Source organism: Synchiropus splendidus, chromosome 1 (assembly GCF_027744825.2).
Source record: "Synchiropus splendidus isolate RoL2022-P1 chromosome 1, RoL_Sspl_1.0, whole genome shotgun sequence".
NCBI lineage: Eukaryota > Metazoa > Chordata > Actinopteri > Syngnathiformes > Callionymidae > Synchiropus > Synchiropus splendidus.
In genome coordinates, this window is record NC_071334.1 from 17,087,136 (window position 1) to 17,114,524 (window position 27,389).

General features: G+C 46.1%; 2 protein-coding genes across 2 annotated transcripts; one reads left to right on the forward strand and one right to left on the reverse strand.

Annotated features, from left to right (window-relative positions):
- Positions 1-56: 56 nt before the first annotated feature.
- LOC128771188 (putative claudin-24) lies at positions 57-2,822 on the reverse strand. Its single transcript, XM_053886424.1, has one exon. The coding sequence runs from the start codon at positions 2,815-2,817 to the stop codon at positions 1,978-1,980; it is 840 nt and encodes a 279-aa protein (XP_053742399.1). The 5' UTR covers positions 2,818-2,822; the 3' UTR covers positions 57-1,977.
- A 2,231-nt stretch (positions 2,823-5,053) lies between these two features.
- wwc3 (WWC family member 3) lies at positions 5,054-26,928 on the forward strand. Its single transcript, XM_053853104.1, has 23 exons — positions 5,054-5,689; positions 13,885-13,994; positions 14,503-14,703; positions 15,298-15,374; positions 16,568-16,647; positions 19,003-19,132; positions 19,837-19,986; positions 20,063-20,136; positions 21,114-21,362; positions 21,799-21,888; positions 21,958-22,511; positions 22,589-22,700; positions 22,889-22,969; positions 23,042-23,128; positions 23,193-23,388; positions 24,555-24,725; positions 24,791-24,879; positions 24,953-25,091; positions 25,158-25,322; positions 25,395-25,487; positions 25,811-26,041; positions 26,106-26,233; positions 26,325-26,928. Exons 1-23 carry the CDS (start codon positions 5,544-5,546, stop codon positions 26,389-26,391), a joined length of 3,420 nt encoding a protein of 1,139 aa, XP_053709079.1. The 5' UTR covers positions 5,054-5,543; the 3' UTR covers positions 26,392-26,928.
- The last annotated feature ends 461 nt before the right edge of the window (positions 26,929-27,389 follow it).

Consider the following 27,389-nt stretch of genomic DNA (forward strand, 5'->3'; position numbering starts at 1 on the left):
TGACCACTCTAGCACACATTTGCATGTATTTATATATATATATATATATATATATATATATATATATAGGTGGATGTATAATATATCTAATCTTATGTGAAAACCTATGATTTCCATGTGACAATCTTGTGTTTTCACATGAAAAACAGCGCAAGCTCAATCTGTTTCATTCAACCTTTTAATATAAAGAGTCAAAAAACGCTGACACATTTTTATGACATCAGGACGATAATCATGAGAATCCAGAGCTCAGTTCAAGATAGCGTTTTGAGGAGGTGTTAACTTTTTATCTTGATTGATACACATCTGGAGTGGTGAAAGGCAGATAAGCGTTGTCACTGCAGCCATCCCGACTGATCGAGTCCAACATGTGATGGCGAGGATCGTGTCCCACCCAGTCAATGGACACTTGCTGCAGTGATGCAAACATTGAGGCAGAACAGAGGAGTCATTTCCTTCGTGTTTAGCATCGTTGCTCTGGCATTCAGGGTCTTCACAGTAATCGGGTGGAACATCTCTGCAGTTGTTTTCACTGCCTCCCTGCTGACTGCTGACCTCGCGCCGGGGGGACGGCAGGCCAGCCCTCAGCCTGTGTGGCGTCAGCCTCGGAGACCACCAGTCCCCCTTCACAGCAGTGGACGTCCAAGTCACTGTCTTCCACGGTGAACAGTGCTCCTCTTGCCACGGGTCTTCAGGTGAGGGAGGGACCTTCTGGAAGCTTCGTGCTTTGTCAAATGTGTCTAATGATGTCAGAGCAGGAGCTGCGAGGGCAAACTGTTCTGCATTCTTGACAGCACCGGCTGCCCATTAAAGCCTTCATTAAACACAGCTTAGCTCAGTGAGCGACCAGGAAATTTGATGGAATTAGTCTCCAGCTGTGTTTCCACTGCTGCAGACACACACCTGACGGACCAGCACCACACACTCATAAACAGTCGGCGCCCAGCAGGCGGTCCAGCTGGACTGCGACCAGGAGACCAGAAATAGACCGCAGGGTTATGTGACTAATAGCTGGGCAGGTAGGAAGCCGTGGTCGGGAAACAAGAGAAACATCCTATTCAGCACATTTCAATCAATAGACGCAGCCGCGAACAAGAGACGCGTAGACATTCGTGTATGCTGCACCACCCTAACAAACTACTAGGACGCCATCAAACTCTTCAGGCAACCGTCAGCAACGGTTATTGTGATGGCTCACCTTCACTTCCTGTTTTGGACTTTGAAATAAATATGTAGCTGGAGAAATGAGTATATGACAATTTTAGATTTCTTTTTTTCTTTTTTTTTTTTTTTTTTACATCTTAAAGCGTAAAGGTGCTATATGCCAGCGGCTAACTGTGCGAACTTGGCTAAACAGCACAAGGCTATTGTCAAAGCTTTGCTATTTCACGCCACCGTTCTAGTTTTATTTCTAAGAAGAAACAATTTCTCTTTTATAAAGTTCATAGGAGCCTGTTTGCTACGTGCTAGCGATGACGCCATGATGGCTACCTGTGGCTAGCATAGCATACCATTTTAACTTTCTGAAGTTGGTTGCCAAAGAGTGAAAATGTTGTTGTTGTATTTAAAACAAAATGTTTTAGGCATTTGAGGTACCTACATCCATTCTCTTGTTTCACGGTAATACAGCAATGTTCAGTAATTGCCGCTCTACTGCAAGGTCAGGCACAATTGAAGTGTGATTTTCATTCTAGCTAATACAGCCAATACTTGAAGTTGTTTGACTGTTAAAAAAATGTAATCGCGCTTTCTATAATGTGCATCTTCTCCACCGCAATATTTGAAGGCTAAAAATACTGAGTTGCTTTCCTAACTGGAATGGAATTACAGACCCATTTAAATCAGGTGAATGACCAAAACTCTATGTGCACATATGTAGCAGTCGGTTGCTATTGTGGATTCTTGAAACAAAAACATATTTACGGCTGACGTCTTTGTTTCTGTCACAGATATTTCTGGGATGAGACTCTCAGTCCCTCAGACGTACTCCGAGCGCTTCCTGAAGGAAACCGCCGCATTCACTCCGTGGTACCTCTGTGGCCGCGCGGGCTGGGGCTCCACCTGTGAACCCAGACAGGAGGTGACCAGTAGCGCTCCTGCAACTATGAGAAGAAACCCGGCCGCCCAGCCGCAGAACAGGGCGTCTCCAAACTCCCACCTCGGCACCACGTCGGGCACTTTATCGTCAAAGAAATGCATGACGGCCAAATGCGCCATATAAGAGACGGGGATCAGACACAGGACTCCAGAAATCATCCCCAGCACTCCGCCGATGATGGTGAAAGTCTTCTTGGTGTGATGGCCTCCGTGGTCTTTACAGCTCTTCACCAGGTGGAGACCAGGTACGGCCACCAGGATTCCCAGCATGCCCACCGCGAGAGACGCACACATGAGGCATCGGGCCAGCTTCAGGTCACTTGAAAGGCCCAACAGGCTGTCGTAGCCTCGGCACTCCATGCCGCCCACGTCCTGAACCACGCATGTTTCCCAAAGGCCCAGTTCATAGCTCTCCACAGGCAGCAGCATGGTGGACATGGTCAGCCACTGAGGTAAGATGGTGGTGGCCAGCGCACACAGCCACGCTCCAACAAACACCAGCATCCCAAGCAGTTCCAAAGAGCTGGGGCATGAGTCCATCTTCTCGGCTCGCTGGGCCGCCACGCTTCGCCAGAGAAGCAAGACAGCGGTTGCAGTGCAGGGGCCTGTGATCTCCAGGGGCAGCTCAGAACATCGGATGGTCAGACAAGAAGCTCTGTCCAAAACAGTGAACAGCCAGGGGAGCAAACATCTTCTGCAGCAGAAGGGAGAGGGGCACATATGACCCTCCCCCTTCTGGTCCTCCTGCTACCACTGCTGTGCCAATGGGCAGAGGCAGAGATGGTCAGTGCTCCCTTGCAGTTTTCTTTTTTTTTTCAATTTTTTCAATTTTCAATAGTGACTTCAGCTCTAACATGAAGCCTGACAACACACAGTCTTAAAAAGCTTTTATTTCGTTCTGAAATAACGCTGACATTTTTTTTTTCATGTCATTTGAACCTCCAAGTGAAGAGGTTCTCACTGTTTTGTTTTTTTTTTTCAATAAAGGCACAACACTGTTGAATGTGTTTTAAATGACCAGGCTGATGTTGATATTAAAGTCCAATGCTCTAGGATTGGACATATTCAACTGCCGTTGTTGTCATGTGACTGGAAGTCAAAAAGCAACAGTGCCGCTTATTGTGTTGTTGAAAGAAACGCTACATAGTTTGTGGGAAATGGTCGTGGGTGGAGATCCTATCAGAGGCTGAACACACACACACACACACACACACACAATGTGACAAACATGCACATGATAAAAAATATTTGATTAAATTCCAAAGCCTGCCTCGCACCTCCGTCCACGGAAAACAAACGTCAGCATTTTCGACCTGAACTCACGCACTCAGATTAAGAAGAGTTGTATATGTGCCATACATAAACATCAACATTCATTGAAAAATAAATCTCCATCACAGTGATTTTTACCTCAGAATCTGTTATTATTTCTTGACTTCATAACAACTCATAAAGCTGCGAGGACGTTCCGGCGACACTGCAGTGCTCAACAGTTCCCAGCAGGTGTCGACAAATTCCCTACAGGGAGTTTGTCGACATCCTACACACACACACACACACACATATATATATATATATATATATATATATATATATATATATATATATATATATATATATATATATATATATATATATATATATATATATATATAATTTTTCAACAGATTCGACGCAGAGGCACCAGTCCACCCCACACCATCAACAACAAAGATCCCTACTGCGGTCTGTGCCCCATCAGTGCCCTCGGATCTCCTGACGCCTCCCCTCCACCCTCCTCTCCTACTGTCCTGTGAAAGTATTGTACCCCCAGCTCACACCCTCACCCATCCACACATCACCCACCACACACCTCAACCTACGGACTCCATCTCCCCCTCCTCCCCAACAGGGCCACCACTTTGTTTGACAGTGAATCAAGTCAGGAATCAGCTGAGAGTCCTCCACCCGGGCAAGGCAGCGGGCCGGATGGTGTCCGGCCAGGGGTGCTCAAAGCCTGCGCCAACCACCTATGTGGAGTTTTACATCGACTCTTCACCCTGAGTCTCAGCCTCCAGAGAGTCCCAGTAATGTGGAAGACATCATGCTTGGTCCCAGTTCCGAAGACACCCCATCCCAGGGGAAATAAGGACTTTACCACCGGTTATGGAGAGATAACCGGGTCTACACTTAGACCCGGTTATGGAGAGAAGGATGCTCCTGAAACTAAGGAGCATCCTGGACAACATCACCCACCCCCTCCATGAGCTCCTGGTCCTATACAAAAGCACATGGACCAATAGACTGAGACTACCCAACTCAAAGACCGAGCACCACAGCAGGTCCTTTCTTCCTGTGGCAATAAAAACATACAATTCGTCCCTGAAAAAAAAAAAAATACAATGAAGGCTTTTTTGGCACATTTGCACATTGTTTTCTAAGCTCTTTTGTATCACTTGTTTTTGCCCTTTATAATATTATTTCTTTTTAATTTATTATGATATGTTGTGTTCCTGCTAAAATGTTTTGCAATTAATAAATACATAAAGCTGAACTTCTGACTCGTATCAGGAGCATTTACAATAACATTGGACACCAGTGGAGGCCTGGAATTTCGGTTCAAGGTTCAAACTGGTCCGAAATTTAGTCCACAATTTAGGGTTCATCTTTTCTTTTTCTGGTCGTATGAACCTAACCCTCTTTCTCTCCGGTTCTTTTATTTTTATCTAATCGGACAGAAGAGGTCTCTGGAGGAGTCCGGAGGAGCGGAGCGGCTTCCTAAGAAAGAATTCGGAAGGTTTAGTTATTTGGGAGCGTGGCTGCAATCCTCTGAAGATAACACCAGAGGGCACTGTCGGACCAAGCAACCAGTTGGTATGAAAACCGCTGAATTATTGGTTTACGACTGTATGAATGCGGTTTAGAGAATGGCGATATTAATCATTAATGAATCATTCATAAGATGAGTTCGTCTAACACTGACGTCTAGTCTACTTTCAGCGAATCAAAATGCAGGAAACAGCAGGTTGAAAGCTGCCAACGTTGTTAAAGTTCCAGCGCTATTTCGCGTCACTGGTCCCTGTTCGCCGTGTTTTCGCAGCGAGCCGTGCTGAACCTCAACAAGTGTGGAGTTCGACGTCCCCCATTGGATGCACGAGCTCGTACGTCTGTGCGTTTATGCAAATCGCGCGCAGCCGAATATGGACACGGAGGACTCCAGTATGGTGGAGGAAGGAGGCGAACATGGAGGACCGTGAGAGCGCTGCTGCCGCCACTCTCGCCAGTGGGGACTGACTCGGGCTCGTGGATGTGCCTCCAGCGCGGACATTTTCTCTACCGGAAACTTTACCGTGTGTGTGCGAGTTCCTAGCGTCGAGAGCAAGTTGGCGCTAATGCTGTGAGGAGCGGGTTTTCCGGGGGACGAGACGGAGGGCAGTGGGCTCGAGCCCTCTCACCATCCCGTCGCTATGCCGTGGATGAGCTGCGGAAAGCGGAGGGAGAGCTCGGAGCTGCCGCTGCCCGCCGGATGGGAGGAAGCCCGCGACTACGATGGACGAGTCTTCTTCATCGACCACAACACCCGGCAAACTTCATGGATCGACCCCAGAGATAGGTATGGAGGCCCCGGCTGAATAACACCGGTCACTGAGTTTCAGACGAACCAAGCGGTGCTCGCGACGGTGGTCCAGAGTAGTGACACACCGGCTAAGTTTATCTGCTCCGTGTTCATGTAGCCCAGGTCGATGAATCAGCTGAGATTCGCCCCCCCGCCGGAGGAAGAGGCTCCCATGCAAACATGGGATGTAACACCACCATGTTGCTACTCACATTCATCTCAAGCGACTCATCATGAACTTCATGCGACGCGATTTGTTTAACTTTTTTTTGTATTTAAGTGAAGCCTGTCTGAGGAAGTCAACACAACCTCCTCATCTTCTCACCAGCTTCAGACATGTTTTACCTGCCCAACGTCAGAAGTCTCTGCATGTCAGAATAACATGGCAAGAACTCTCAACTCCATCTCCCAGAAATCTCTGAGAAAATATGCGAGGAATGCTCGCTCAGCCACTGGGAAAGCTGTTGTTTTTTTTTTCTTCACCAAGTTAGCAGCAGGCTGGTGGCTCAGACTCTAGAAGCAGGATCTGTGAGAATGATTTCATCACTCGACATCATTTACAGAGCCAAGTTCCCATGTTGGTATGCAGTCGCAGTATGCCATCCAGATAAGAAGAAGCCGATTTCCTTCAAACCCCCTTGTATGCTCTGATTATCTATTGTTACGAGAGGCTGCTGGTGGTTTTGTTCGGTCTTCTCATCAACATTTCCCTGTTTTGTTGTCTCTCTGGAGTTTGTTTGTGAGCGTGTGCATTCATTGTTGGACTGCTCAGTGATTTACACTGTGATCTGGGCCAGAGGAATGTCTTCTGTCACCACCTGATACCGACTTCCTAATAAATCACAGTGTGCGGCGCGTATAGCTGACTCTGCTAGCAGATACCAAGAGGCCTGTGTGTGTGTCGCTTCCCTGGAGAATGCTCCGGTCTGTACTGCAGGTAAATTCCTTGTTGGCAGGTGGGATGTGACTGACAGGAGCAGAGAGACGTGTGTGGCGCTGTGAAAACAGCCTCACTCATCCCTGCTGCTTTCTTTCTCTGACTAGAGAGTCTGCTGAAACATGATGAAACTGAAGGATATTAGTTAAACAAAAAGCTGCTGCTTCATAATTGTCTGCTCTTTGCTTGCAAGTATGTTCATCTTATGGCTCTAGTTGCTTAGGCCGTCTGTGCCAATCTCTATCATCCACAGGGCCAAAAATGCAAACTTGGGCTGAAAAAATGTGTCATTGTTGGAGTTCAGTTGATTTAAAAATACATTAAATATTGTCAAAATTGTCAACTCAAGAATGAATTAGTGATGGCAGTGCCACAAGGTAAAAGACAGTACAGAATGACACAGACTGGCAGAGTGCAAAGATCTTCCCTATTTCATTACACTTGCTAGACCAGACCTGAGCATGGTATGGCCCGGGGGCCACCTGTAGACTGTATTTCTGCGGCCCTCAAGTTGATGTTCTAGCTAAGTAGCAATCGTATTGTTTTGCTATTCATTTCTAGTTCAAGTGTAACTTGTGAGTATTTCTAGTCCCTCAAAATCATGTTTACACGTGTAGTCCAACGTTCTCTTTTATATATATTGGAAGAAGATGTACATAAAATGGACAAAAATCCAATTACAATTTTAGAACATCAGTCATAATGGCTCTCGTGGAGGTATGTACTTGCACACACCATTTTTTTTAAATCTCCACCATGAAGGTTATGTTTTCAACACCAGTGATTTGTTTGCATGTCTTTAAAATAACTTATGATTAGTTATGGACTGATTTGGATGAAGATTTTCAGGAATAGATATGGGAAGGAACAAATGATTCAAGTGCCCCAGATCACGTCTGGATCTGGGAATTTTTTTAAAGGAGATTCTTTATGGCGGAGGTTTTGCACTCTTCTCGTCCCATTACATTACTATCCACCTCTGTTCTAGATTAATGGTGTATTTATTGTAGTTGTCTTTTTTTTAATTATTATTTTTCCCTTCCCAAACAAGTTTTTAAAGCTCTAGTAGGCCATCTAAAATGACTTGGGCCAGATTTGGCCCACAGGCCTTGATTTCGAGTCATGTGTAGATTCAAGAAACGCACCAGCTCATGCGATAAATCAGGTCTCTCAGTTTCACTTGCGACTGCAGATGAGACTACAAAGGCAATCTTGAGGAAATGTCTTTCAAAGGATTTCAGTTTCCTTCCAATGTCCATTTCTGAAATACATCAGTGTCAGTTTGACGCAGATGTACTTTAAAAAAATGGGTAAAACCATCTTGCATTCTTAGGACCGAGCGACTGAGCAATATCCAGAATAGTCTTAGGGGAAGTTCTCAACCTCTCCAGTTGGTAATAATTGGATTTGGGGCGTTCAGGAATGAAAGCATGTCATGTGTGAAAACATTCTTTATTCAGGGGGAATCAGATGCTAGTATTTTTGGAATAATATACTCAGTGTTTAAAGCAGAGCAGTGGCCTCTGGAGAGTCCTTGAGCGGTGAAGTTTTAGATACAAGGACGCATTGTGACTTTTGGTGCGAGCATCTTCTTTTGTGGTGTCCTTTCTTGCCTGCCTGTTTGTTTGTCCAATGATTGCGGTTATTTGTTGCTCTGAAAGTCGAGCAGTTACAAGGGAAAAAGTGATCGTTCTCATGACCTAATTTTCTTCTTCAAAGAGGAAAACCAAGTGATTTGAGCCCAGATTTGTCGCCTGGCCAGTGATTTAGTCTCAAACCCGGTGGATACCGCGAGCGGCTCAGCCCTGCCAGCGTCTGCAGATAAGCTGAAAACTTCTGTGTGGCTTTTTTGTTACTGTGGAATGAGCGTTATGTTAGGCATGCCTACACTAATGCCCAGGGGCTCTGCTCGCTGGAGGCCCCAGACAAAGCTGCAGAACAGAGGCAGTTCCCACGTGTCTGCCTTCTCCTCTCCATCCTGGGCCCTGTAGGCCTTCTTTATTAGCTCTGTTATGCAACAGCCATGGCCGGCCTGCCGCTCAGCAAAGGGAGGCCTTTATGCTTGGTCACAAAGCACACCAAATTCAATTATTCTGGAAAGGGTGAGCTGTGTTTGCAGCGCCGAAAGGTTATTCACATGCGCTGAACCCCGCTGTTATTTTGCTTCCCCCAGTGTTTTCATTATGATGGCTCTTTTTTGTCTATTGCAGGGGGGAGGTTACATACACGCCATCGCTTGATCTGGTGTCATTTTGCTCTTGTTTTCTGAGCTTCCTGTCACCCGCAGATGATGTGTGGCCTGAAAGTTCAACCCTCCTTGCAGATGTTCTCTAAAACTGTGGTCGTACACCTACTTGATCCTTTGAAATGTCATTGTAAAATGACACAATTAGACAAAAATGTTTTTTTCCTGCTTTAAATTGATGACTTGCCGCAATATTGATCAGTATTTTTTTAAACCTTTTTAATTGTTTCCCTTTTGAGTTAATACAGAACAACACAGCTTCTTGTCAAAATAAAATTAAAAATGTTGTTCTTTGAAGGTTTTATTCTAGATTAAAGTTCAAAAAATGTTTGGTATTTGTAAGTCAGTTCCTTGGAAATGGATGAGCATCGGTCTGTCACACGTCAGCATTCCAGTCATGTTTCATCTTGGTGACACTGTAGGTGTTTCACATGGAAAACTATAACATGGCCCCTTTAATAACTAATGGAATACACAGGAAAATCACAAATACATCAAAAATGCAAAAATAGTTTATGGTCCTCGCAAGTACATGTGGGTCAACAACCCTGAAATGTCCTGTATAGCTCGATAGGCGTCCATTTTGCAGATAAATTTCCATTAGCATTTGCATACTGGCTGTGAGTTTTCCCATCAGATTTACTTGTTTCAGTCTCCGTTGCCACAATGGTTGATGGTTTGTCTAGCTTCCAGTTCACACTTATCATTTGTGACCAACATTAGCATCTCTGTATGTATTTAGTGCTTTGACGTGAAAATCTGTCTGATCTTTTATACCTGATATCCTGCCAGAATCTTAAGATTTTCCAGAAAATGTGAGGGGCAGCTCCCATTTTCCTGTATTCCCGCCAGCAAAAAGCAGCAGACTTTTCTGTAGCAATGCTATTTTACTGGATCTGGAGGCGACTGACACACAAGCGTAGTTGCAGGGCTCCATTGTGTTCATGATCTGATGTCTTTGTGTCATAATGGAGTAAAGGAGTTGTTGATTTACCTCGGTAAATAAAACAAAGCACTTTTAAGAGGGAATTTCCTGGGAAAAAGAACTTCTATAAATTCCTCTAAATGTAGCTCACAATAAGTTGCTCTACTCAGACATTCGAGTGAGCGGCCAAGGATGCCGGCGGCCTTTGTCTGATCTGTATGCATATTGTTAAGAATGCTACCTAAACAGGACATGCCAAACTCCATGGACTAGCTTACAGCTGTGACTCGCCATTGTTTTTTTGTTTTCCTACGTTTTCTGCACAATTCTTATTCTGGTAGAGAGACTGATGGCAGTCACACTGGGTTTTGTCCTGTTATTCCGCCCGAACTCTTCTAAATTCGGAAACAATTCGACAGTAAAGGTAAATATTTATCATGTGGGCAAACGCAACAGCAATGACTATTCATAGATGAAAATATCTCGCTCAATCCCTTTACTTCCTTCTATCAGACCTGGAAATATCCCAAATGATTTAAATATTCAACCTCCGTCCCTGAGGATTGTTGTTAGCTTTGCAGGATCCAGAATACATCTTCATTAACTTTGACGGATTTTAAGTAAGACAGAACTCCTCATATGTACTTATAAAAGTTGCTAAGCTATGCTAGTTGGTGAGAAACGTTTAGGAATGGTTTTACGGCCCTGTTCCTCCGTGGACATCCAAAATGGTCTGGAGGAGGCTCAGATGCCTCACACGCCTCACACGCCCTGTCGAGACACTTTTATGCCAGTTATACTTTTGTTGCTTCAGACCCAGCCCTGCGCATGTGTCCAGACGTTGTCTAATTGTGTGGTGGCAGACATGACACTCCACTTATAGGAGACCTATTTCCATCATATTTATCCCATAAAGGGGGCACCAGGTCCAGCTGTCAATCAGTCAGCTGCTTCAAGCTTTGCTCAGAAATGTGCACCCGGTTCTGTCAGAGACGTGGGACATGAGTGACATTCCTCTTGATGTTAGGAATTGCTGGAATAACTGCACTCGTGACCTTCTTCTGTTTTCAGCAGATCATAGACGTAGTAGAGACAGTTACCATTGCAACGATAGTTACAGGTTTTGAGTGGCCGATATTTGAAACCAAGACTGCCACAGCATGAACCTTTCAACGACAATTGTACTCCTGGTCCATTAAATTTCCCACAGTCCAAGTTCTTGATAAAATTCAGATGATGTCCAAGCCACTCCCAGACCCTGTGTTTCAGTTTCTAACTTGTTCTGTTTCTAACCCCTCTTTTGAATGACTTTTTTTCCAAACGTTTTATCCCTGCTTCTTGACAGTAACGTGGTTGAACTTTCACTGCTTGCTTCCTCTGTCCTTGTGTCTCGCTTATGATCTTTGTACTGTTTAATTTTCTCCAGCGTGGAAGTGCGTGCAGAAGAGGTAATAAACTATCATCTCATTTTGCGCAGGCAACCTCGACAGAACTGTTGTTTTTGTGGTTAACGCTGAGGATTTTTGTGATCTTTTCCATGGCTGATGTTGTGTTTCTATTATGAAGCATTTTATATATAGTGTGACTTGGGGTCGGCTGTGGGGCATTTCTTCATTTGCACATTGTTAACCCGAGGAACAAAGGCGAAGGAGCTGCCGGGGATGACCAGACTGGCCCAGACTCCAGTTTCACATGCCTCTCTGGTGCGACAGGCCGTCGCGGGGCAAATAAGGGTGCTGCTGCAGATAGAAATATCCTCAGAGACGCCCTGGGATGGCACAGATTATTCTAGAATTAGCAAATGTCTCACCAACTAAATATAATTTTATACTTGAATGGGGCGCGGCGTTTCTTCCTGCCACAGCTGAACGTGCCGCACATTCTGGCGAGGCCTTCATCTATTTTCAATATCCGCCAAATTTTCAGTTTCCTCACGGTGCGAAAGATGATCCTGTCGAATGTGGCATAGTTGGTTGTGGCACATGAGGAAGCGTTTTATGCTTTGAATGGTTGTAATTGTGCGGTAATGAAGCTGGACTCTAGATTTGATTTTTTATATTACATTTTGTTGTCACTGCAACACACAGTGACAGTTTGGGTGGAGTGTGGAGCTGAATATATCTGGTTCAGGTGTTAAATAAATGATGAAAGTATTTAAAATAAATGAAACTTTTGAATACAGTGAGTGATGGGTGAATCAAGCTGTCGATTTGACACTGAATCAATACAGCAGCGTTGATGAGGTCACTGTATCGGTCCATTCTTGTGGACAGAAGATCCGTTCAGAGTCAGCTGACCTCCTGACACTTTGCTTTAGTGTGAGCCTGTTCTTTTGTTGGCCACGGTGCCATGTGGTGGCTTTGTTTGAAGATTTCATTTTCCTTGACTGAAAGATGTCTTACAGTTAAGAGATATCAGTAGAGTCGATAATTGTTAAACAATGTGGTCGTGACTGGTTTGAACAGCACAATTGTCCAAACACTCTTGCGTATCACAAACCGTCCTCAATGTTGTCATTGTGTTGTTGTTCTTGTCTGGCAGTCACAAGACTGAGCAATGGACCACACGTCACTTCTGATGTCTCAATGTTGGAGGCGATTTTCATCTGATCTGACTCCAGGGTTTCATAATCCCATTTAAATTTGCAGTAGGTTTGCTCATCTCTGAGCATAGAGGCTGCTCACACATGCTTCTGAGGATTCGACATGTGAGCACAGTTCAGCTGTAGCGCTGTGATGTTCATAACAGGCTGATACTTTAGTCCTGCCAGTCAACAGAAAACTTGCCACATTCTTTCACTGTACCATTCACATCTTCCAACAGCAGCACGGCAAGGGTTGTGTGATCTTACAGATATGTTTACAAAATAAATAACTAGGCATCAATTGCAGAAGGCTATGGGTTTGAATGCAGGCGGTCTGGCCTCCGGCAATTTCATACCTGCTGTAAGTTTTATCCGCTTGGGCCAGTCTTAGTTATATAGTTGTGCGTTTGAAAGCCAGCTGGTGTTCCTCTGAACTATATTGTCCCTCATGACAGCGGAGCCTGGTGAGAAAAGTGAGGTGCTTAATGTGTTAGTGTTATTTGTTTACAAGAGCTGTTAATGTCGTCTCATTTGTTTACCTTCAACAAACACTTAAAGCAGCGGTCCCCCTCAGGGAGCGTGTGCCAGTGTTTACCATGACCTGTTTGACATCTAGCTTGTCTTAACTGTGACTGCGCGGCGAGCCCAGTGGCTGAGTAGTGCGTTACAAAGGTGTCTTCACGTTGTCTGCTTTGTCGCTTGACATTGCTGGTATTGCTGACAAAAACTTGTCTGATATAATAAAGGGGTTTCAACATGGGGCAGAATAACTCAAGTTCCTATGATCACAGTTTCTATGAAAGCCCAATGTTTTTGCGTCGGCGTCCAAAGGAATGTGGTGTAGAATGCCTCAGATTCTGTCTCTGGGCCGTCCCTTCATTGTGTGCATACCTCTGTAGGATCAGCACTCATCATCTGTCAGCAGTACACAGTTAACAGTGTTGATCTGTCTCTGGACCCACGTTTCCCAAATACAGTGGTACCTCGGTTTTCGAAAGTCCCGGACTTCGGAGTTCAAAACTTTCTAGATTTTTTTGCTTCTGATATCAAACGAAAATCCAGAACTCGAATGCCCCCGAAAAAAGTCGGAAAAAACATAACGTGCGTGGACCGATCAGCTGACCCACGACACGCTTTGTTATTGTGCATAACGCAGCCTCTGTGTGCAGAAGTGTCCTGTTAGCTACATTTACTGGCTGTTTTTTCTCCATATTGAGGTGTGAAACTTTCCTGTCTGTAATTGTAATGGGAAAAATCGATTCAGATTTCGAACAAATCACTTCTTGAGCTGCCTTCTGGAACGGATTGTAGTCGAGAACTGAGGTACCACTGTACTGAGAACAAGGGCGACTCTCATTTGATGGTATCGTTCGCAGTGATTTTATTTTTTAAGTTGTTGCAATGCAGTTGCACAGAGGGTCTGTTCTTAAATTTGTCCTACAAACAATAGCAAAACTTTTAACTGATCTGTTTTTCCACTGATTCCGTTGATGTGTTTCAGAATCACCAAGCCACTGACCTTTGCCGACTGTGTTGGAGATGAACTGCCTCTTGGGTGGGAGGAGGTTTATGACCAGCAAGTGGGAGTTTATTATATTGACCACATCAACAGTGAGTGTGCCCTCCACTGTCTTTCTGGTTCCATTTGTGTGTTAAATATATGGTAGTGGTGTAGTAACAAGAGTTATCTGGTCACTGAAGTGAATATATTTCCTCCCGTTATACCTCTTTCACGCTGAAAATGAGGCTATATCTACAAGGCCTGCCGTGACTGGGACTGCAACCCATATTGATGTTCTCCCAGAAAAAATAAACATCACTTCACATGACATTAGCCGGACAAAACTTTCAGCACCATCTTTTGTTGACTGACAAGCAGCTACAAACGTCTCGGATCACTCAGACACGCTCTTTATTATTATCAACACTTTTGTGCCCTTCTCAACTAGAAACATCCCTCACACACTGCAGCAGGTCTATAGACATTTGAATTGTATATGTGAAGACTTAAATGACATCTTTTGCTCTGACCTTGGTGTCTTGTTCTGGTCACCATCTTCTTCACAATGACGCCATTTCACTGTCCTGACATGTTCTAAATGAAACTGTTCTAACACAGAAACCACCCAGATCGAGAACCCTCGGACTCAATGGCGGCAGGAGCAGGAACGCATGCTAAAGGAGTACCTGGTGGTGGCCCAGGAGGCCCTCAAAGCCAAGAAGGAGATGTACATGATCAAGCAGCAGCGACTGGAGCTGGCTCAGCAGGAAATGCTGCTCTTTCACGAGCTCTCCGAGGACAACCGCTCCATCACAAGTGGTGAGACAGCCAGCCCTCTGATATGGTGCCGATTCAACTGGTTTAGATTAGTTTACTGGATCAGAACCTTTGGATGAACATGTTGGTGGCACACACCTGGAACCCTCAGGCCAAGAGAGAGTCTTCACCATTTTGGCGCTCTAATACATATGTGGACATGATAGAAGATTGACAAAGAATGACGTGGAGTTTTGGTTAAGAAGCACCATTAGTTTGTCACTGAAATGGTGGCTACAGTTGGGAGGATGAGTTGAAACTATGTTTGTGTTACAATTCCTACGTCAGCTGTATTTTGATTGAAGTGCGTAAAGGTTTTGACCTGAGCTGAACCGGCGTGAATGTGCAGGAACTGGTTGGGGGTTGCACCTCTATAGAAATCCGTGTTCCTGCTTCACTCCTCCCTTCCTTTTAAGCACCTCCACCCATTCCACCGTCCGACTCCTGCCAGCTGTCACACACACAATACGCCGAGGGGCCGTCCAGCGAGAGAGACGACACCAGATCCCCCCTATCCCTGTGACAGGTTCCACCTTAAATCATCACCGTCAACTAGCCACTTATCCCCCTCTCTGCTTTCTTCTTATGTGTCCGCAGCGCTCTCCAACTCGTCCTCAAACGTGAAATATGACCCAGACCAAATCAAAGTGGAAGTGGCTTGTAGAAGAGAGCGGGTAAGTCATTATCAGGGGAGAACAATGGGCCTCTGCAAGGGGCCCGGCCCAGGCAGAGTGGGGGGCCAGGGCGTGTTCCCTTCAGGATACTGTGACCCACCAGATGATGAGATCATCATCTGGTGGGTCAGGCGGAGGCCAGTGGTCAGTGACTCACTGGGTCAACTGATGCATATTTCTCATCTCACTCATGAAGTCATGTGACCGATTCACGATGCGTGGATCTTAGTGAATTAATCGTGGCCTTCACATTTGGTGGAAAGTTCCTGAAGTACAGATGTGTTGCTGGTTGTGCCGTTTGTTTAGATGGTTGCCTAGTGCAGTGAGGTCATTTGATTGAGTTTCCTCATATTTATTTTATCGGGGTTATTAAAAGAATATCTGAAAAGCCTTACTGTGAAAGTAAAAAGGAAGGGAATGTCCTGAAGCAGTTGTTGTGGGGCCATATTCAAAATCACAGTTTTTTTCTATCTGCTTATGCTTAAAGAAGTTCAACGCACCTCTGTCATGGTCGTGTTTGGTTTGGGTTTCTGATCATGTTCTTATGAAGAGACAGGGTTTCAGTCAGTTCCTCTTCGGATTACACCTCTACTGTTTCAAGTGATGCGCTGTTTGAAGCTTTCGTTGTCTTTGATCTCCAGAGCATTTTGGATGTTCACCTGCAGGGTCACCTCTTAACAGTGCTGTCATCCATCAAAGTGGCTCGAAGCCTACATGCCCAAGTTTTGTTGACCACATGTTTCAACATCAGATAAGGGCCATCTGATGAAGAGATGGATATTTCCCTCCTTTTTGACAAGCCCATCCAGAAATCTTTTACGTTTGGTGGGTTTTGAAGAGCCTTCTACTTCTCCTCCGTGAGGCCCAAGTAAAGTGAAATCACAGAAGTATAGAGGCTGACCATCTCTAGTTTTTTTTATATTTGTTCATGGAAATTGTATGAAATGTGTGTTTGTGAATCGGAAGTTACATTACATTAACACATTTCTCATGATTCCTTAATGTCATAAGGAATCATGAGAAATGTGTAGGAAATTCTGATTGATAAAATGACTCGCAAGAGCTTGGACTGATTCTAACTTAGTGCATTCCAGTCTGTGAATAATCCTGACTTGGCACTTTTGCTGGTGAAGTTGATGAGAGAAGTTTATTGTGCTCCGAAGTGACCTTGTGCCTGACCTTGTTTTCCGCAGCTCTCCAGACTGAAGCAGGAGCTGGCCCAGGTGAAGCAGGAGCTGCAGTATAAGGAAATGGGAGTGGAGACCCTTCAAGAGTGAGTGTTTCTCACCCCCCCCACCCTTCCTCTCATGACCACTCTGCTTCCTTTAACACCCCTGTTCCCCACCCACAGACCTCTGTACTAGTGCATTCATACTCCACCTCCTCTTCGCTCTATAATTCTCATCGTCATTATCCCACATTGTTGCATCATATTGCTTATCCCAGCCTCGAGCTCAGCTCCGCTGCTTGTCACACCAGGATTTGAACTGCCGTGACGGCCATTGTGACCGTGGCGCCACATCCATAATGAGGACTGTGTTGTGTTAAACTCTACTCTTATTGTCTTTTCTCTCTCTAGTTCTCATAACTTTGTTTTTCGTTGACTGCTCCTTTCCTCCTTCAGTTTGTGAAACATTCTCAAACATAGTGTGTCTTTGTGCTGTGAACATTCCAGAGCACTTCCCAAACTTGGATGTTAGAAATAGAAGCCCCACCTCTCAGAGGAAAAAGAGAGCGTTTGAGAAAAGGCAAATGGAGGGAGTTTTTTGATGGAAAAGGGGACTCCACCTCAGGAAGAGGATGCACCAGTGGAGTGCAGGGAGCCAAGGCTCAGCCTGGAGAGGAAGTCGCTCCGCGGCAGGGGGAGGAGGGGGTGTGGGCTCCAGCGCAGTTTCAAAAACACAGAGATATCTGGCAGCAAATTCCTTTGCACTTCCTGAGTCCTGGCAAAGAGTCTCTTATCTCTGAGATAGTACGCAGCTCCAGTGATTCCCAGAATAACCGGCCAACACAAAGCTTCTCCAAGACATTGACGCATCCTCCTCCACGCTCTCTCTCTCTCCCGCTCTGTGTGTGTGTGTGTGTGTGTGTGTGTGCTTTTGTTTTCCGGCACGCATGCTTATGTTTGCGTGTCCTGTTGTTTCTCCAGGGTTGTTTTCTGCCCGTTAGGAAGGACCCTCCTCTGGCTGTTGTTTGTTTAGTTTCAGCCGTTGTCAACGACATAGTAAATTGTTCTCTGCGATAAATCGCATCAGATTAAAAAGTCATCCTCTCGTTACAACTCTGTATTTTCTTGCGCGATTCTTCCTGCCATGTTGTCCGCTTTAATTGGAAGTAGTACAGTAGTGTATTTAAGTCAATGAAACTGAGCAGGCGAGGTGAGGGACCGACAGGCAGCAGAGGTGGGCAGCGGCGCTCTACTTTTCACTAAGTCTATAAACCGGCAGACCTGCCAATGGGGCGGGGGAACAAAGCCGTGCCTGTCTGGGGAGGCAGAGGCTGCTGGATGAACTGTACCTGCAGCTGAAGGGAGCAGACTGTGTCTAGTGATGGGGGACAACTCACTTTCTTTCTCTGCCTGAATCAAATCGACTTTCTTTAACCTTCAATGTATAGGGGGGACTGTGATCCAACGACTGAACTGTCATCACCATCTTGACTTTGAACATAGGTGGGACTTATAGAAATATTTAATGCAGATTTCACCCATATTCTTGCACCAAAAAAACCACATTACCTTTTATCAAATGTTTTCTAATATATATATTATTTTGCAGTTCTGCTACTTGCTTTCAGTGGTTAAAAGTTTTTGGTTTTGTGTTTTTCATTGTATTTTGTCAAGTTCGACATAATTCGGATTTCATTTTTTCTTCTCTCCTGCCTTTGAACTTGTGTCATTTTTGGTTATTTGTTCCTTCACAATACTAACAGTCACAACTCAACTGCTACTTTGCATTGACTGAACATTACATCAGTGCTAAGGGCGTATTCAAACTTCCACACACAACATGAAGTTGTTTCCTTTTTTTTTTTTATTTGAATCTTAAATCTATTTTAGCTTTGTTAAATCAGTAGCCGAAACAGATCCGCCATAGTGTTTCATAACACAACACATCAGCTGGTGTCTTCACCAAATGTAATTTCGCTAGTAGTGAAGTGATTCTAATTTCTGTGTCTCTTTGATGTGAATTATACGCCAGTTCTGTCCTTGTGATGAGACGTTTGAATTTTGGAATTTAAGCTTCCCGCTGCATCATCAGGATGGTTTGAGATGGTCACAACCGTCCTTTTGTTTTTCATCATTCTTAATGATTACTTCCTGAACTTAATATATTCTCTTCACTGAACCATTGATGATCATGTACTTTTGATGTCGCTAAAAGTTCATTTGTTTTTAATTCATTCGTTCTTGATGACTTCACGTCATTATCACATTTCTGTGGTAGATGTGATACTCATTGATGTGGCCAGAGCTCGACAATCCCACTCTAGTCCGTGACGCCATGTTTCCCTTGTTCTGCCACAGTCTCCCCCCTCTGTTTCCAAAGCCAACATGAGGTTTAAGGCTCATATTTCTGACACAAAGCAAGAGGTGGTCGGGTCATGACTCTTCTCTTTACTCTGCTAGGATTGACAGGAAGATGTCCAGCAGTCAGACCAACTACAAACTGGACGAGGCTCAGGCCATCTTCAATGAGCTGCGCAGCATCAAGAAGGCCATCAGCACAGGCGAGAAGGAGAGGCAGGACCTCATCCAGGTGCGTATCTGCAACCTCTCACAACCAAAAGCAACCCTTTTTTTTGCTGCTTTCCCTTGGCAAATTGCTCTCTATATATTTCTATATCTATATATAGATATATATAGATTGATGTATTTTTGTTCAGAGGTTTTTTTTGTAACTTTCAACTTGTAGTCAGATTTTTTTGTAGTCAATCTGCTAGACAAAAACAAGACAAAATGTGAAGAACAGTTTTTTTTTTCGGTGTAACAGTCCTTTTATTGTGATGAGAGAACAAGCAAAATGTATAAAAGACAATTTAGGAACAGATCATTTTTGTTTACACTCCAAATACCAGACCGTTCTCTGTTTAAATGAACAGATAGTAACTTGTAACTTGTGGCCACTAAGCTAAATTTTGTCATCTCGATTATCAACGTTTGTTTTGCGCCAAACTTGTCATGCCCCTTGTGGTGGCACCTAGGTGGGCACACGGACTGCCTTTGGAAACCACTGGTCTGAATCGCTCACTCTGAAAATAACTGAAAATAACATGGTGACGTATGCAAGTTGAGTTGAAAGGCAGAAATGTAACTAGTGTTGAAGTTGTTTTGTCATCATCTGAATCGATGATGCCTGTATTTAACAACCTCCAGCCATCACTCCCAGCCTGTGATGCTGAACAGTGAGGTCCATCTGAAGACTGAAAATCTGTTTGTCTGCTTTGACTGCTTGTCACTCAGAGTCTGGCCAAACTCACGGTGAACTTCCAAAGTGGCTTGTCAATGAATGACTCGACTGGCGAGACAGCGAACACCACCAGCACGACGCTGGACCCTGGAACTCTGCAGCAGTACTGTGACACCGGCTGTCAGACGGACATCATGGGAGAGGTAGAGGACAGACAGCACCCACTTTCTGGCTGAAAAATATTTATTAGTTGCATCACTTTGCCTCTCTGTCTTTAAGTTTGGTTCCCAAGATTCCTCCCACTTGGTGGACCGAGTCAAACTCAACTGGCAGTACGAGGAAGCCAAGAAAAAGTGAGTGTCTGTTGTTTACCAGCAGTATAGTACTACGACAGGCACGTGAGCGTCTGACTCATTGGTGGCCGAGTGTCTGGCCTGTGGAATGAGCTGGGCTGGTCACATTCTTCTCTGCCCTCGGTGCTGCTGTCTTATGGTGCTCAGCAAGATGGACACCGGAGTGCTCCTCCAGGAGTGCTACACATTGACTCGGACTCGAGAATTCTGCCGCTCACTTGCGAGAACAAGTGTTGCGGTGCGATGATGAGTGCACCAGCCGGAGTCGCCATGTTTTTACTTTGGCTCCTCACTGCCTTTTTTGTGTTTATACAAGAGTCATGTGGCTGCGGTGACCCAGCAACAGCAGTGCCAGCCATGACATCAGGGAGAGAGGGGAGACCTGTGGAAACTTGCATGCCCTGTCACTGAGTCACTCCGTCTGAATCCCGCTCACATAAACACAGTCATTTCATCCGAGCCCAGGACTAGTTTTCAGAACTGGAGCCTGGATAGCGTCTGGGTCGTACACACCTGCAGCAGCAGTGCTGGCACGCCGCGATTTGGGGTCACTGAGGTGCAAGTTACAACAGAGCTGTTATTATAATGGCTGCCAAAATACATGTTGACTGGCAGACGAACACTGTAGTTGAGTTGGAGGAAATGTCATTTTTATACAACAATGCTAGCAATTCTTTGTTTATGGTGACTCGGTTGGTTCTCATGTTTTCCTGGTTGTTTCACTGCTTTAACTGGTGAAACAAGCGTCATGCTGTCAGTTCAAAACACGCTGTGTGCAATGCAGATGTATACGAGGGAGAAAACTATTAATCCTTGTGATATGTTCCAGATTCCTGGCTCCAGCACTGACACTCGTCACGTGTGTAGCATGTATTTGCCCGCCTGGTTATAAACCTGTCAGCGGCGTCTACAGCTGACCTGGTGCCTGGTGTCAGCAGAAAAATGCACCAATCTCTCCTTCCTTTTCTTTGTTTTAGGGTGCAGAACATCCAGCACCAGCTTGCACAGCTGGACACAGAAAGCTGGTCAGGACGGGCGGAGGCCGACCGGGACCGCGACTTCTTGCAGCTGCTGCGAGAGAAGGAAGCCCTGCTGCAGGAGCTCATCCTGGTCAGCAAGCAGCAGCACACGCCGCAGACGCTGCTGCAGCTGGAGGAGGAGCGGAACCGACTGGAAGAAGAGGTGCAGCGGGCTTACAGCTCCCAGAGCCAAGGGGCCAATCAGAGGTGAGCAAGTGACCATCAAGATGCTGCAAGGCCCGGCACCCATCACCGTGTATCCTGAACCAGTCAGCAGTTTGTTCAAGGCTTTTGAGATCGGATAAATTATTAGCCTTCGTTTACGAGCCTGTAAATCTTGTCGCGCCAACGGCGATCCTCATTCATGAGTCTGGTTGTAGGGGGAAGAAGATAAACTGCCAACTGAAACTGCAAAAATATTCTTTTCATCATATGGAGAGTAGTTTTATGCCACTAGTGTTGTAGTACTCGAGACTGGTCTTGGTCTCACTTTTTTAGGGTCTCGGTCTCCAGTGCATTTTTACTCTTTCTTGGACTGGGTGGACTCGGGATGTCTCTTCTATCCTCCTCTGAGACTGGTGCTGTGATTGTTACTCATGTTTGGGGTGCAGCTCTGGTGTTAACAGCATGGAGATGTTTGCAGGATCCTGCAGCAGGAGAAGAGGAACGCGTTGCTCCGGCAGCTGGAAGAGGCGACTCGGATCACGACTTACCTTCACTCGCAGCTGAAGAGGTTTGGCATCTGTTTTGATGGTGAACATGTGCTTCTTGGACGTGTCTTCAAAGCCTCGTTCGTCCCCAGCTTGTCGGCCAGCTCCCTGACCGTGTCGTCCAGCAGCAGCCGCGGCTCGCTGGCCTCCAGCCGTGGCTCGCTGGCGTCGAGCCGCGGTTCTCTCAGCTCCATCAGCTTCAGCGACATTTATGGTGTGCCACAATACGAGCGCCACGAAACCCCTGGGGAGCCTCTGGACCCTCACCTGCGCTACCTGCTGTCTCAGGAGACCATGTCCAGGGATGGCCCTGTCTTCAGCCCCGACCCTCTGGTCCAGAGCAAAACCAAACGCTCTCACGACACGCCGCAGTCTCTCGCCTCACTCTCCTCGCGCTCCTCGCTCTCCTCGCTGTCGCCACCCAGCTCTCCCATGGACACCCCCTACCACTCGGCTCCGCAGGACTGCCCCCTCACCCAGATGACCGAGGAGTACATGGAGCAGGCGAGCCGGGGGCTGCTGGAGGGGCTGCGAGCCCAGTCCCAGCCGCTGCCTCACAGTGCCTTGGTGGTCAGCGAGGAAACGGTGGGCCCCTCGGCCCAGAGTCACAGAGAGGGGGGAGCTCAGGCAGGCTTTACCTCCACAGGTGGGAAACTTTAGGTGGAAGAAGAAAATGTTGTGGTGAGTTTGTGATTGTTTGTTTGTTTGGTGTTTCTCCTGCAGGAGTCACTCTGAGGGGCAACAGTGGCAACAGGAGGGCCAGGAGGGTCTCAGCCGGGGTCTCTGAAGATGCGCTGGCCACTGATAGCGGCGTGTTTGAAGCGTGGGGCAGGAGGTAAGACGCGCTCCTGTTGACGTGCTTGAATATGGACAATAGCGTCCTCTAGTGGTAGAATATTTTACTTGCAGTAGTCATTTTGTTGGTATCTCAGTCAAGCGAAGCCTCCTCGAACAGGATGTAAATTACAACCTTGGTCTTTTCATCATGTGACTCTAAAAAGAATTGACCTGTTCCTTGGACAGGACGGAGGAGTCGGAGGAGATGTCCTTCATGAAGGAGCTGATCTCTACTAGTGAGCCCCCACAGATTCAACTGGGACTCCTGTGAGTGACCCCCTGCTCAACTCACTTGTCTGTCCTCACATCTCACCTGCTGTACGACCTCCTCCTTCTCAGATGGGAGTCCAGCTCTCAGTCACTGCGACTTCATCTCCTCCAGCTCAAGAATCTCAACAAGTCCGTCGTCAGAGACGGATATAAAGTGTGAGTGTGTGGAACAGAGGACGTTTCTTTGGAACAGCTAGTGACCGTTGTGATGATTCTGCAGGTATGTGAAGGTCCATCTGATTCCACTGGATGCCAGCAGAGCGTGTGCCTTTTATTGCTGCACCGCCCTGGACCCGCAGACACACATGACTTTCAATGAAGGTTTCCGTGTCCCGGTGCCTGCCAACGCTCTGGCGCTGTGCGCCCTCCAGCTGTCCGTCTGCTCTCTGGGACCTCAAGCTCAGGAGGAGCTGCTGGTGGGTGAAGTCAGTGAACACAACTGAATCCAATCTTGTTTACAGCAGGGGTTCTAAACCTTTTCCATCTCGGGGCCCACCTTTCCCAGAACAAATGGGCCCGGGGCCCATTCAATAGAAGTGATTCACGACTCTTGAGCTTATATGATCTTATATATTTAATCTACTTACACGTAAACAAACCAAAACCTTGTGAAATGACATGAAACCATGTGATCATTGAAGATATTTATTTGTCATCGAAAAGTCCAACCAGCAGCAGAACCAGGTCATATTCATCAAATTTACGGAAGAAAAAAAATACGCAAACTGTTGAGAAAATTGGAAAAACTGAATAAAATTTTGAATAATATAAATATAATAATATCATAAAAACCCAATAACTCCAAAGAAGATATAAGTGAAGTGTAAAGTGAAGTATTGCCATATTAAAACTGCTTCAACAGGTGCTTTTATGAACAGTTTTTACTGTTGGGGGCGCCATCAGTTTCTTCATAATTTTTTCTTTTCAAGAACTTCTTCATAGTTGGGAAGTATCACAGATTTGATGTCAAGCCAATTCAGTGACACACTACTGCAACCATATGTGGCTAATGTATTAAAACTGAGCGTGTCGCGGCCCTAAGTTGTAAAACATAAAAACTTTTTGCGGCCCTCTAGGAGGCGCTCACGGTCCAACCATGGGCCCCAGACCTATGGTTAAGAATCACTGGTTTATAGGACGGTTCAGTCTCCCTCTTCAACAAGGAGCAGCAATGCAAGTTCAGAGTTGAAATGTTCTGCAGTTCACTTTACTTTCCACTTTCCAAAGATTGAAACTGGTGTTAAGTTTAATTTAGATTCACACAAGGCCAAATAAATACTTGAATAAAAAACTTCGAAGTGTGTGAGTGTAGAATTAGTTTTTACCTCTGTACATATATGAAATATAACAAATACAAAAATGTTTTATTTCAAACAATTCTATCTATTAGTTATAAGGTTGAGCAAAAGTACCGGTACATTTTCATAAAGATTTGGCACAGTAATATATATTTTATATATATTTTTTTATATATGATGCAGCATATTTAAAAAGATATGTATTGAAAAGAATGTCATCATCATCATCATCATCATCATCATCATCATGATCATGGAAAGAGTGGGTTTGCGTCTCTCTGCAGGGTCGGGCTCAGGTGGGCCTGGCCGACTGTGAAGGAAGTGTTGAGATGGTGTACCACTGGCTGAGGGTCCAGATGTTGAGCGGGCCGGAGCTGCAGCGCCCGGAACAGAAGGGCGGTTCTCACAGACGCCATCATGACGGGCCCGAGGAGGAGCTGAGACTCCGGGTTTCGGTAAGTCAGAACTTCTTGCTTCTGCTCTGGTATGACTGAGAAACTGATGACCGCTGCTGTCACAGGACAGCGTGTGCGCTCGAGCCGCCACTCAGCTGGAGGAGCGTGAGCTGGAGGGGAAGAAGAACGAGCCGGTGGAGATGATGTCGGAGAGGTAGCTGCCTCAGCGTCTGTTTGCCTTCTCTGCTCTTGTGTTGCTGACTGTGTGTGTGTGTGTGCGTGTGCAGGAGCTGGCAGGCGGAGTCTGTGGACAGTGGCTGCAGCAACAGCACCGCGTGCACTCCAGAGGGACAGTGTGCTGAGGGCGTCAGTGCGGCCACACGGGGGCGCTGTGATCAGACACCTGTCAAAGTCCAGATGGTGAAGGTGAAGCTCCTGTGCGGAGACAATGTTGGGCGCAGAGGTGACGCGGTGTGTTGACGGCTCCCGCAGGTGGAGAAGGCCACCATGACGGAGGGGCTGTTTCCTGAGCCGGTGAGAGTCCGACCCAAAGAGCGGGGCAGCCGATGGGGTCACGGCTCTCCCTTCATGCGCGGCAGCACTATTGTCAGGTCTCAGACCTTCTCCCCAGGCGCTCGCAGCCAGTACGTCTGCAGGGTGAGCACCACACAGTCACTGCTGCAGCCTCCAGAGAGGGGTTTTGCACTCATCCTCTCCTTCTGTCTCCAGCTGTATCGCAGCGACAGCGACAGCTCCACTTTACCAAAGAAATCCCCGTTTGTCCGGAACACGCTGGAGAGACGGACGCTGCGCTTCAAGCAGGTAGAAGCAACCGAGTAGAAGAACAGGAATGAAAGGAGCCATAGGGCAACACAAACAATCATAACTGACTGTTCAAGAGGCTGCGGTTTGCAGCCTCACATCTGTGCATATCATGAAGTCTCTCACGTGCACGCTGCAAAAACTCCATTTTAGAAAAACTAAAATTGTCTGACAAGTTCAACTTAGTTTGCGAATTGCATTTTTTGGCTTTTATGGAGGTCACATGATCCTGCTCATGTGTACTCCAGCTCATGAAAAGTAAAATGACCTAGCCTCCCTAGAAAAAAGAAGACTCTCCTCAAAAGTGTCTCTGGTGTGAGCAGCAGTCGTACCGCTCCTCCCTGGCCGAGCAGCCGACCCGCACCTCCCTGGACCTGGAGCTGGATCTCCAGGCCTGCCGGACGCGTCAGCGGCAGCTGATGGAGGAGCTGAGCGCCCTGAGGGAGCTGAAGCTGCGGCTGGAGGAGCCTCAGAGCGGCGAGGCCAGTGAGCTCCCGCACTGGGCCCTGAGAGATGAGCGCTTCCGCCGCCTGCTGCGGGAGGCCCAGAGACAGGTGAGGCTGACATCAGAGCAGCGGCAGACACGCCCAGGTGTGACGCCGCATCTGGCTTCTGCAGGCAAGCCAGAGCAAGCAGGAGCAGCACCAGGAGGAGGCAGCAGAGAGGAGGCTGAGGAAGGCGTCCAAGGAGGTGCTGCAGATGAGAGGCCAGAGCCAGAAGGAGCCGCTGCCAGTGCAGACGTTCAGGTGAAGGGGCCTTTTTCACGCCTTGTTGTTGTTGAGTCCGTGGAACCTTTGATGCGCTGTCATCCACAACTGCCACAACGTGCGTCTGCAGAGAGAAGATGGCTTTCTTCACCAGACCAAGGTTCAACATCCACCCGCTGCCCGCTGACGACGTCTGAGCGCTCCCGTCTCATTCCTGTGACGCAAGATGAAGTATTTGTCAAGGACTCATGAAGGACGAGGAAGATGGCGTCGGCAAGATGCTTTCACTTTTTTTTCCGTGGCTGCGCCGGCTCCATCTGCAGTGCTCGCCGGCGGCCGGAAGTCGGGAACAAAAGTCAGTTTGAACAAAGTCACTGTACTGTAACTTATTTTATAGTACTTTTCCTTGAAGGAAATTAAAAATGGCTTCCTGCTTTTCAAGTGTACTTTGTAGCTTTGAGCAAATAGCACTTCAGTGTTTTTACATCCCGTAACATGGAGCTTGTTTCCTTAATTCTTAAAGTTTATTTACATCCAAGGTCACTTTGTAACCCACTTTTATTACAGATGTCCTTTTGTTGCTATGTTATTAAAATTAATTTTATTTTATGTACTTTTCAATATATGAAAACACTGTATTCAGATTTTTTTTATGGCATCTGTATCTGCAGTGTTACCTCTTGTGAAAATAAAAGCATTAAATCACAGAACTTGAAGTGACTGAACGGTGAGGAGCCGAGGAAAAAACGTGTTTATGTTTCACTTCACTGGCTCTCTCTCTCTCTCTCTCTCTTTTGGAAATGATTTCTAGATTGGTCTGGATGCCAGATACACCAACTAGTTGGAGCACTGGAATGCTAATCTCAGATAAAGTGCTCAAGCAGCTCCTGGCAACTGCCCACCATCCCTCATTCTTCATTTCTTTTTTTTCTCACCAGCATGGATGAACTGCAGCTGCAAGTGTTCATTGTGACAGCCATCTTTATATAAATGAGTACAAGTAACATCTGACCTACGACCTGCGTCCACCCGTACTTACAACCACGGCCAGCAGATGCTTTTTTTTTTTTTTTTTTTAATTCAATGTTGGGCTCCGCAGCACGAAACAGCGCAGCATCGCGTACGACAGTTATGGCTGTAAACAGCTAGGTATATAATAGTATTCAATAGAAAAAGTTGCTTAAAAACACAACAG

Coding starts and splice junctions, on each gene's coding strand:
- wwc3 (XM_053853104.1), top strand. CDS start 5,544: ATGCCGTGGATGAGCTGCGGAAAGCGGAGGGAGAGCTCGGAGCTGCCG. Junction 22,970..23,041: donor CAGATTCAACTGGGACTCCT/GTGAGTGACCCC, acceptor CCTCCTTCTCAG/ATGGGAGTCCAGCTCTCAGT. Junction 25,488..25,810: donor GGACGCTGCGCTTCAAGCAG/GTAGAAGCAACC, acceptor TGGTGTGAGCAG/CAGTCGTACCGCTCCTCCCT.
- LOC128771188 (XM_053886424.1), bottom strand. CDS start 2,817: ATGTGCCCCTCTCCCTTCTGCTGCAGAAGATGTTTGCTCCCCTGGCTG.